General features: G+C 38.5%; 1 protein-coding gene across 1 annotated transcript in view; it reads left to right on the forward strand.

Annotated features, from left to right (window-relative positions):
- The window catches only part of VPS41 (VPS41 subunit of HOPS complex), a 94,752-nt gene that overhangs the window by 54,348 nt on the left and 28,232 nt on the right, over window positions 1-12,172 (forward strand). The window contains exons 11-13 of the mRNA XM_088520862.1: window positions 7,118-7,215; window positions 9,485-9,614; window positions 11,371-11,486. Of these exons, the coding sequence (XP_088376988.1) occupies window positions 7,118-7,215; window positions 9,485-9,614; window positions 11,371-11,486 (344 nt within the window). The remainder of the gene's footprint in view (window positions 1-7,117; window positions 7,216-9,484; window positions 9,615-11,370; window positions 11,487-12,172) is intronic.

Raw genomic sequence — 12,172 nt, forward strand, 5'->3', positions numbered from 1 at the left:
ATTTTGTTATAGCTGATTAGTAGAAAAAAACATGATAAAAATGTATATGAAATAAAGCATAAAGTAGATTTCTTTATGGGGTGGTGGGGAAAAAGGGAAGCAAACAAAAAGTTTCTGGTGTCCCCAGAATAAATTTTTGATAAGGAAGGATTTGTGAAGAGGTAATAGTGGAAAGATAAACAGGCCTTCTGGGACTGCAAAGCAGCATGGACCACAACCGTGGAAAACTTCTGTGCTTCCTTGTGAAGCCTGTGATGACTTGAGGCTGGTAGGGTAGATGGTTCAAACAAAATCCTGTCTGAGGTCAGCATCCTGACCACAGTGTTGTGGGGCATAGATACATGTGGCTTAATCATTTCAGAGAACAGTTTTAAAACAGCTCCTCACAGTCAATTGGGAAATTCATTAAGTTCTGGATAGTGTGAGAAGGTGTGACTTAAAAGCCATTTGTTGATTAAGATTACATTTTTCCGAAAGAAATACTAATGCTGGAACTCTGGATTTTTGAGAAAATTAGGTCGAGGAGGAGTTCAGTCTTGAGTTCTACCCACAAATCTTTATATAAGCTTTTGTGTACCTGCAGATAATCTTGAAAATAATTAAAAGGGATGATTTACATGACAGATGACCAGCTGCAGCTTTTACGATTTTAGTTATGATATATCTGTGATGGAGAAGCTGGCCTTCTCTGACTCCGTCTTTTGAAACTTTATTTAAAAATAATGAAAAGCTCTCATCAAACTGTTTAGGTGTAAATCTAGACAAGGTTAGAGATAACTGTGGAAGTCACTTCTTCATCTTACACTCCACTTACTGATCTTACACTCTTCAGCCGAAATCCTCTCTCTTTTGTGAACTATGTCACTAACCTGCTAACCATGTGCTTGGGATTTCTTTCTGGTTTCAGGTCAAAGCTCTGAAACAGCTCTGCCAAATGCTGTCAGCAGTCATTGCTTTAAATTGGGAGGGAAAAGGGGGAGGCATTATTTGTTCAAATCTCAGTGGAAGTTACAATAGTTTTGATATATTCATGTAGAAACTGCTCTTAAGAGTCCTGTATTGTGCCATAGGACTTTAAACTTTACTTTCAGATGTGTAGTTGAAGGTCATGATATTATCCATGGGCACACTGGCAACCAAGTGGCTTGTTTGTTTTGTTTTTTCTTTGTTATTGTGTGTTTCTGGTTTTTGTGTTTTTTTTTTTTCTTGCAAGATCATATGAATACCAAGTGAATGCATAAGCTGATACATTTTCAGTGTCTGTCTTTTTAATATCTGGAACTTACACAATGCAAGAATACTCTTCAGTGGCAGAATAGCTGAATATCCGCATGTTCTTGCTTGCAACCTCCTGGCATCATACTTCATGAAAAAAATCAAACTGATAATAGTATAACTTTTGTCATGTTAGTGTTTTCTTTCTGCCTACAGTTTTGCACCTGAAAAGAAAACCAAGGGTATCAAAGGGTACCTTTGAGGGTATCAGAGTTAATAATAGTGTAGTAAACTGTGACAGCATTGGCAGAATGTAAATGTGCTTTCAGTGCAAAGGAACTGAAGGAACTTTGCAGCCCAGCAAATAAAGAAAGGGAGTATTTCCTGCCTTCCACATTTTTGTAATGTAGGTATGTAGAATACTGTGGAACAAGAGCTTCCTTGTTTTCTGGTTCTAGCACACAGCACACTGACGCAGAGACAGGAAAAAGTGTGATATTTACCCTGATCCAAAACCAGACTGCATGGGAGTGTAATGTCTCTGAGCTGTTCTGGTGATAGTTGTTTTCTTTTTAAAAGGATGATGCTGTGGTTTTGTGTAAAAGAAAACAGAGGAAATATTCATGCAGTTTCTATGTATTAAGATCTATGTGGCATTGCTAACTTGATTTACACCTTTCAGTATTTTAGTGGCGATTTTCTTCTTGCCTTCAGTCTTCGCTGCTGTCTCTCGGGCTGTGTTTTGCGGTTCATTATGTACGTGGCTGTTCATTCAGTGTCATAGATAAACTCAAGTGAAATGTTTCTGCTTAGGTTTTGAATGTGTGTTAGCTGAGCAGATCCTATCGGTTTAGCTCTGTCAGCTACCGCAGTGAAGTACAGTATCGATTAGAGAATATCGGTATTGAATTACAGGCTTAACGTGGGCTAAATGCCATTGTGATCTTTCTTAAAGAGTATTTGACCTCTCTGCTGGCTCCTGATATGTGTACAAAAGCCATAATACAGGACAACTGCTGAACAGGGAACCCTTCCTCAACTGGAGCCTACTAGAAGGCTTTTTCTTGAAGAACTAATTAACACTTTACAGTTGATATAGTGCCTTTTCAAAGTGAGCCAGGACGTCTTACAAGCATTAAATAGTCTTCCAGTGACTTGTGAAGTAGCTCAGGTTTTTGTATACGTTTTCTCTGGAGAAGTACTTCATCCGTGTCTGAGTTAATTTACTTAGGTTTTTAATAACAGTGGGAAGTGGGAATTAGCAGTGAAAAGTCAGCAAACGACTTAAGTTGATTGCAAGCTTCCTATTCCATTCCTTGTAGCCCAGATTTTATCTGAGGAATCACACCTTAATTCCAGGTGCCAATTGGTCAGCAGTGCCTTTAGAGGAATTGGCTCCCATGTGTGTCCCCCTTGAAGTAGATTTCTAATGAAAAGCTTGCATGTTTTGCTCATAACAAATCATCTGTATTTTTTTTTTGTGGCTGTATTTTTCTGTGGGAAAGGCTGTGTAAATGCCCACCACATTACCACTACCAGTAGTGAGTAACTGTGCCCTTTTTTTTTTTTTTTTTGTTCTCCTTGGAAAGTATGGAAAAATTTATTGGTGGGAGAGTATTAGAAAAGAAAAAAAAAGGTACACACCAATATGCAGTTTGTAAAGTAAGATACTGCAATCCACCATATCAGCAAATTTCTCTTTATACAGGTAGAATTTAAAGCTTTATTAGTGAGTATGGTTAGCAGAAAATTATTAAGGGTAAAATGTCATCGACCTTATAAGCTGACTTACTCAGACGTTTTTGTGGAGCAAGTCTGTGTACTCTGTGAAAAGCGGATTCTGGCTCTTCTCCCCTTCCCTCAACCAGAAAAACTACCTATAGCCAATTGTACTCAGACTATTACCAATTCCATCATGTCATAGACTAATGGATCCTTTAAGTTCCTTGATAAAATTAATCAAGACTGCCACACCACTGAATAATTTTCCTATTGGTTGGTAGAGTTTTCAGGTCGGTGTTTAATGGGGAGGCAGGGGAAAAAGAAGAGTTTTCTAGAAAAACAACTTTGCACCTTTGAAACTTAAGCTTCTGATTTATTAGTCATGCAGGATTGCATGGGATTTTCTTAAAGGTTGTATGTCTATTTCTAGAGATTTATGTAGGCGATTGCCGTATTTCTAATGATGATTTTATTGCTGTGTGACATAAAGAGGGATAAGGTAACTTGAGCACCATATTTCCATTTCAGAAAGCCTGATTGCAGGTAAAACAACAAATTATAATTCTTATCCTTGCTTATCCTTGTTACTGCACAGCATTTGAGGTTGTATTAAGAAGGATTGATTAGTGATTGCTAAATTGTCTCCTAAGCAGACATTCTCAGTTTTCAGTGTTACACCAAAAGAAACTTTAAGACCACTTTGCTACCATGTTCAATGGAAACAGAGTGAAGGATCTGAATTCCAAGTTCAGAAGAACAGATTGAAAAATTCTGTTTTCTTTTTATTGGTGTATGGAACTTGCTATTGATTTTAATTTTTCCCTACCACTTCTCCTTCTAGAGTTCAAGAAAAATAATAGTATGATATATGATTAGTTAAATAGTTGCTTTATTTCTCATACAGTAATTTGGGGAGAAAAATGACAAGGAGTTCTGAAAATACTCAAGCAAAGCTATGCAGAGTTAAAGGAAATATTGTGGGTTACTTCATTGGTCCTTCCCCCAAATCTACTGTTTTGTTCATTCTCCGAGTCAGAATTGGGTCTGTACTAGAAATATTGATATATGAAGACTGTTTTGGATGTAATGTAAGATACAAACCTGGTGTAAACAAGGAAGTACTTAAAAGCATGAGAGGATATTCATCTGTGAAGATTTTCAGAGAAAAATATAACTGTTAAAAAAACTACATTTTTACTAATGCTGGGTAATACACCTAAAAGTGTGAATTATATTTCTGTAAAAAATGAACCTGTATATATTTATGCTCTGATTCACTTACATCTATGTAAAGACAACATAAGTGATGCTAATATGGGGCAAAGGCCTTTTTTCATCCTCTAATTGGAACTGAATGCAACTGTGAAAAAAACACTTTTTAATCTGTTATATCAAATACAATTACATAAATCTAATAATAGCTAATCAAAGCTGGCCATTTTGTATACTGTTCTTGTTTTTTTCTTTTTGCACATGTAACCCAGCCCCGTAGAAGCACTGGTGGTAGAGGTACCATCCCAGGAATAATACAAGATAGCTGGTTAAAATGTAATTTGGGCATGAGTAATGATATCATCCCAACACCCCAGAATCACCCTGAATTTGAGCTCAGGTTGCTTTGCTTTGTGGCTGTGCTGCTATAATACATGAATAAGCTACATGAAAAATAGGCTGTGTTTGCTTCTCCTTTTCCTGCCTACATTGTCTAGAATAAAAAAAAAAAAAAAAAAGAAAAGAAAAAAAATAAGAAGGCCTCCCTCTCCCTTACATGTTAAGTTCATGTTCATTCAACTTCAGTTTCCTGCTTACTTTCCCAAAAGATAATGTCAAATCTTTGGCTCTGTTGAGATCAGCAGCAAAACCACTGACATCTCTGTAACCAAAATTTTGCTCTATAAATCTGTAGTATTAAAGCAGGGGTAGTTTTAGGAAATTTGATTAAATGGAATAGATATTTTTAGCTTGCCTGCTGCATGTGGATCTCTAAAATACAATTTTTTTTTTTTATAGAGGTTGGGTAAATAAAGTAGCATAGGGTCCCATCTCAGCAGTGTGCTTCTTGTCACATTTTTCCTTTAATGAACAAGAGAAAAGGTTTACAGCTTTTTCTTTTTTTATTTCTTGATAATCTGTCTGACAGCTCTACATAGAGGCTGAGCATAGAGGGGATCCCATGTCAGCATATTTTCCATCTTCTCTTCTGACAGGCGTAAACATGCATAACACGTGGCCATATCTAGGTCATTCCCATTTACTTGTGTGCTACATTTGATTTAATTGTTTTGGATCTTTTTCAAGTTAACAACATTACTGGAATACGTCTGCGCTGGATTTCCTCCCCCTTCCTTTTTCCACAACAAATGATTACTTAAACTGCCTGGGATGGGCCACATTAACCTATTTTGTGGTCTGTGCTGCTATAACTTCTGTAATTTCTTCGATAAAACTTTTTTTTATTGCATCAAGACTGTTATTGGGTCAAGAAGAATCAGATATTTGTTGTTCAAGGCTGTAGTGCCAGAGCAAGAGCTCTGTGTTTCCTCAGTGCCTCTTGAGGACGAGCTGCAAGAAAGCTAAAAGTGATACCTGGGAAACTAAACTCTATTTAAAAGCAGCGTCTTGCAGTGATCTTCTCTTCTGTCTTGCTGAAGAGCAGTACTGCTTTATCCTAAATACAACATTACATGGATGTTGGAAAAGTTTTTAAGTGTGTTTAGCTGACTAAAGAACAGAAGTTCTAGCAAAAGTCAATGAAACATCAATGTTTTTTGGAAATTGTCCCTGTAATCTTTATTAAGGTACTGTTTACCACACGATTTTCCTCCCAAAATTCAAACATCAGCGTTTTATATGCCTCTAAGAGTGGATATCTGTTCTCACTTTTTATGAATGTCAATATTTTTTTCTTTGCTGTCCTTGGAAGCAGTGTCCTGGATCTGACTTCATTTTTTCCTTAACTTGTTACCTCTGCCTCCCATCTTCCCTATTCTTTGAAACCCCTAAATGCTGAACTGTAAACTGAAGGTAAGATATCCCGTGTAGATGTTTCTGACATGGTTTGTTCTGAAATTGTCCCTCAGACGACACGTGCAGACCGTTCAAGTAGCCTCAAGAGCCTGTCCTGCAGGCGAGGACAGGATAATTGCGGAGGGGATTACGAGTGTCTGCCTGTGCTCTCCCGGAGCAGGTCGCACGTTTTATCCCGGTGTCGTGCGCTTGTCCGCAATGATGTCAAAGTGTTTATAGGCATTAAATAGGAAACGGTATTTGCTTAATCATCGCGACAGCTGTCAAATCTGTGCTTCACTTGATAGTGGTTTTTTTTTTTTTCGTTAGCAGGAAGGGAGTCGTCTTAGTTTAAGAAAATTATTTTTGCTGTCATAATGCTGTATTTTCTGTTTTCTAAAATGATTAGCAACTCTTGAAGGAAACGGTAGATACTGGTGATGTAGCTTGCTAGTTAGTAAGCAAGAAAACTATTTTTTATATGCTTGGATTCTCTTAAAAAGAGGTTTTAGAAAGGTCTTTTCTACCTCTTTCCCAAAACAGTCATTATTTAAATTTCTTGATTTCAGGAGCGATGTTAGGAAATTTATCTTCAGTGTTATGAACAAGAAAAGGAACTATTCTTTAATCATTTCTTTCCTTTGTAATAGGTGTATCTGTAAATCTTCCTGTGATGTTTAAAGCAATGATAAATTAATAATGATCTTTGTTTTTTATGCCATACCAATACCAATAGATAAAGCATGTGGGATTCTGTAAAGCCTTGCTACAAACATGCCAAGCTAAGAAGATGTTTTATATATTACCTACTTTACTGATTTTGGTTTGGATTTGCTTTTTGTCTTTTTTTTTTTTTTTTCCTTTTCTGCCCAATGTGATTACTGAAAATCTAGCTGACCCTTCATTTCACATGTCTCATCTCCAGCATGTCCTGAAGCATAGACCTTTCGTTTTGTAACCCTTAGTGGAATTTAATCTGTTAAATGCAATTTTTCTTCATCTTGCTGATCCAACTGGGAAGGCTGTAGGTTTGTTATACATATTGGGTCTGCATTTCTCTGAGGTGCTTCTACTGTGTGCTCTTGTTTGCCTCTGGAAATCAGTTGTCTGTGTTTCTCAGGCAGTGAATTTTGCTTGTTTATTTACTTAATCTGTTGCCTCTCCTGTATTCCAGTTTTCCAGTTCGAAACTGAATTCCATATCAGCGGACTTGCCCCTCTCTGTGACCAGCTGGTTGTACTTTCCTACGTAAAGGAGATTTCGGAAAAAACGGTAATTCTCCTGGTTCCAGCTTCCTCGCAGCAAAAAGCCGTCGCGTGGTCGGGGCCCGCAGCCAAGCGCGCGGCTCTGCCTAGCGCGGCGGGAACGGGCAGGGAGCAGCGCCTGGCGCTTCCCTGACCTGACTGCACTGGGCTCGGCAGAGGTTGTGTTGAAGGCTAATGTATTTGTCCTTTAGAACTCCTGCCTGCTTTCCTTTGCTTCTTGCAGCAAGCAAAGTCATGCTAGATAGTTTCTCTCTCTTTTTTGTTTCCTTTTTCCATTTTTTCCCCTCTTTTTCTCTCTCTCTTTTTTTTTTTTTTTTTTTTTTTGCGTAACAGAAGAAATGAAGGAGCTTTTCAGCCTCAGGAGGGGCTTGGTGACACCACATGTTAGAAGCAATGAGAACAGTGAAGTTGATCAGCTCCAGCAATAGGAGTTAGTGTGGCAGAGGTGGGATAAATGACTTATTAGCAGGCACAAGGAGGTATTTGCGTGGGCAAGCAGAAATGAGAATTCACGCCTGCCGCTTTCACTGAGAGAGCAGGAGCCCGTCTCCTGCCTTTATTTTACATTGGAAAATGAAAGGAGAGGTAGCAGAGGAAATCCTTGAAGTTGCGGCGCCGGAGTGGCAGATGCTCTTGATCATCTCTTTGATAGGATGTCTGCATTAGACGATCATCGCCATAGTAACCTTAAGCAACTCCACGCACGTGTTGCCAGGCAATGAAATGCTGTAGGTTCAAACAAATGCTCCAGGCTGCTGAAATCAATAGGGTTAGCTCCTGGCTCTTCTGCAGGGTGTCGGCTTATTATTTCTTTATTTATATTAAGGAGAAAAATAATGTCACAGCAGTGCTTCCCAAGAGAGCCAGTGCAGTAGTATGCTAGGGTCTGAGAGTCAGTGAAAGAAAAGGAGGTAAACAAATGGGATGAGGAGGGGGGAGGAAAGGTTGGCTGAAGGTAGGAAGCAAGGAAATTGGGAGCTGTTATTCACAGTAAAGTAGCGTTGGAGGAGAGCTAGCATAAGGCGGGTAGTAACTGAGAAAGGTTAAACTCATCCTGGCTGCTGCAGGAAAAAAAGATGAAAAGAGAATTTCGGGTAATGTGGTAGTAATAGAACATAGCAAAGAGGTTTGTTATGTGTTTGTTTTTAATTTGTTTTCAAAGCAAGGAAACAGAAAAAGCCAAAACAAATAGCAAACCCCGGATAATCTCCTAGTCCTCCCAATAATTACGGCAAAGAAATAATTTTTGTCTCTGACGCCATGCCTCTGCCCCAGCGTGGGCAGAAGCAGCATCCTGGGCCGAGCGGACCCCTACCTGGCTGAGCCTGCAGCAGAAGTGCCTCTGAGTTGTGTGGTGGTCTTAATGCTTGATGTCACAGCTCTCAGCTGAAAACTTTTTTGTTTTGATTTGTTACCTATCCAATCAGATTTGTACTTGTAACTTTACTTGGTTTTCTTTTTTTCATTTTTCATTTGCAATGGGAACAGTTAAACTAGGAAAAGATGTGACTCTGCCAATTAAGACTGCCAATTAAGTAGGGTAGATCAGTATGAAGTCTCTTCTTATGTCAACTTGTTCTTCAATTCTATGCTTAGTTTTAATTCATAGGCAGACAAAGGATTGTCTTAGAGCTTGACATAATCAAGACTACAGGTAGATGAAGCCAGATATTTTCCCTGGATAGAAAATGAAAATCTATTATGTCATCTTAACAAAATGACCTACATTACACTTCCGAAGTCCATGTTACTTAAGATCAGCAGCATACCAAGGGGTTAGGTTATTCTAGAATTAATTTTGCTTCTGCTACTGCTGGATGCTTAAAAGTGTAATTTTAAACTCCAGCTAGTACTGAAATAACATTGTTTCATAGAGCATGACCTTAGCTGAGAACCTCACTTAAATTTTGGAATTCCGGTGCTTGCTGTAGGCACTGGTTGATGGTCATCTGTGGTAGCTCTGAAAACCTCTGTGACCGAAAGCAGAAAAATAATGAGCAAACTCAGGAAAAAGTTTAGACTTGTGACTGTTTAAGCCTCCTTCTCTGTGCTGATCTGTCAGGGGAAGCAAGCCAAGAGTAGAAATAACTTTCCTACATGTTTCAGCCACAATAATGGCTACTCAGTGGAGCAGAGCTTTACAACTTGCATAGATCACAACTGGAAACTGGGAAATGTTTGCAGTTGATGAATTTTGGGCTTATTCATAGGTGACAGACAGTTGCCATTGGTAAGGTAAACTGTAGGATGCAAATAAGATGTTTACATTTTTCTAGGAAGTGGAATGTTGTGCAAGACCTAGACTGGATATTGTACAACCGCTACCTGAGTCCTGTGAGGAGATCTCTTCGGATGCACTAACAGTAAGAGGATTCCAAGAAAATGAATGTAGAGATTATCATTTAGGTAGGTGATCTTAATATTACTTTATTTTGTTTTCAGAACTTAGTAAAAAAAAAAAAAGGCTTTCTTTATTAAGAGGCAAAGCTTCTGTTTCGCTTTTGTGGCATCTGCTTGAATGACTGCCTTTTTAACTCCTGTGACACAATTGCAGAGATGTAAGTATAAGGTAGAAATTCCACAAGGACATCTCACATTAGAGAACAACAACCTGCTTTGCCTGCAAAGAGGGGCATGTTTAAACATCATAATTTGTAATGCTATGTAGTAAGAGAGACATATTGGGGAAGGGAGGAGTGTAAATCTCTGGTACCATAGAATGCAGTGCCTTTGACAGAGACTGATTCTGTATGGTCTACAAGAGTTCTTGGGGCTCTTTGAACAAATTTGATCTTCAGAAATAGCGATGTGAATGACAGTGTCAGGGAAAGCTGCTTTAGAGCAAAAGATGGAATAAATGTCATTTGAACAGTAAGATGTATCTGATAGCATCTCTGTATTGATAAAGCTATCAACATATAGCAGATCCCAGAAAGGCAAAATCTCATGCACAGAAACTGGAGCTTGGCAAATTCTGCCTAGAAGATGGATTTAATTATGTAATGGTCAAGAAGACTAAACTTTAGCAGAATATATGCTGCAGAGCATGAGAATTCTTCATCATTTATGAGTTCTTCTGTTTGTTTGTTTTGAGTGAAGATAGGGTTGTTTTCTGATACATGTGCTCTATTTCAGAAAAAAGCTTTCAAGGCTGAGGCAGATATTCTTAGTGAAGAAGCCTGTGTTATATAGAAACATTCCTTCTGGCTTTTAAAATCTATGAATCTGTTTTTTAAACAGCTTAAAAAATAGGCTTGGCAGAACTCTTTGTCTGCATCAGTGTCCTTAAGCCACAAGTAATAAAGTGTATCCATTCTTGATCACCAAAACCTCTCGATCCCTATCAAGAGAGTTGGGTATTCCATTGGGATTGCTTTAAGCTTGTCCCTAAATGGCACACTGATGCCCACAGTTGTGCTTTTCTTCTTCGTGCATATTCTAGTTAATTTGACAGGTCTGAATTTTTTTTCAGATGACTTCGAGAAAAGCATTATTTTGGACACTGTTTATAGGTAGGGGAGTGTATTTGTAAGGGAGAGGGGACAGGTTTCATTCTCATATCTACAAAATATTGATAGCTTTTCTTCATGAGTTCTTCAGAAAACATAACTATTCTGAGCGATCATCTTCTGCGCTTGGTTTTACCTTTGAGTGTATTCTACTTTGAGCTTACTCAAAAATAAAGGCTTATGGTATAAGCAAATGCATTATACATATAACCTTAACTTATAGCATTGCAAATGCATTGCTGTAATAATGTGCTGTGTCCCCAGGGGTTATGGCATCTATCATTTATGCTTTTGATGTCCTTGACCTTGATGGGGAGGGTAAGTTTATTGCAGGGTATGTAGTCTAATAGTCCTCTAAAAGTATAAGTGTGTGTCCTAAACCGTCATGAAGTTTACACGTACTGGATGAATCAGAATTTGCAATAATGGTTTTGTCTTTGGTTTTTTGTTTGTTTTTTCTTGGAAAGCAATTTTTGCTATTTAAACTAGTTTGAATTTATTGGAGAATACAGCTTCTCAAACAAGTATGTTCTGCAGGAGCAGCTTCGTCGTCTTGCTTGCCTCTCCTCTTCTTAATCCCTCCTTCCCACCTCCAACTCAAGTGTATTAAAAACTGGGAAAATATAATAATAAAGCTATGTGTACATTTGCAGAGTATTCGGAAGGCGAATCACTTTTTTATATCATCAGCCCAAGAGATGTAGTTGTGGCTAAAGAACGGGACCAAGATGACCACATCGACTGGCTTCTTGAAAAGAAGAAATATGAAGTAATCTTTACAACATTCTTTTCTTCAGACTTTTCCTGGCTGGGAAGGATGGGAGGGCAGCTTTGCGAGCTCCCTTGCATGAGCTATTGCCTGTTCCTACACTCACTGTGTAAATGCTTGCAAGGGAGGGTGTTGTTCATAACCCTTTGCTATAAAGCACCTTATCCCCTCAACTCATTTCGAACTTGAACCAACCTCTATAGGAGCTGCTGCTCCTCTCCGTGGTCTCTGAGGGGCAGCTAAGATTTCTAGCTGGAAGCAGGCTTTGAATTGCACCCCAGTGAAGTATCTGAATTAGAGGCAGTGAATACGCTCTCAGTGTCAGACATGAAAGGTATTAGATGTCACTAACAATTGATTAGAGCTGAGCTTCTTGATTTCTAAAGCAGTACAGTGATTAACTGATGGGCTATGTAGGTGTTTTTCTAGATGTGTCCAAGCTGAAGGGAAGAAAAAAGATGGACTTGATGGCGGATATTGGAGTTTCCTGTTCTAAACTGCTTCTGCTATGGAGCAAGTAGGGTGTGTTAAGGCACTGTGCATTGCTGCACTTTACTGCCAGTGTTGAAACGTTTAAAATCTAAATAAAACAGACTTAAACTCTAGGTGTAAATAGGTAGGTGAAAGTAACTTCACTCAGAAAGAAGCAAAACTAATAATAAAAAGCAAGGATATGCAGCTTCCTT

The sequence above is a fragment of the Tinamus guttatus genome, unplaced genomic scaffold (genome assembly GCF_059628265.1).
Source record: "Tinamus guttatus ecotype Peru unplaced genomic scaffold, ASM5962826v1 Tinamus_guttatus_pri_ptg000104l, whole genome shotgun sequence".
Taxonomy (NCBI): domain Eukaryota; kingdom Metazoa; phylum Chordata; class Aves; order Tinamiformes; family Tinamidae; genus Tinamus; species Tinamus guttatus.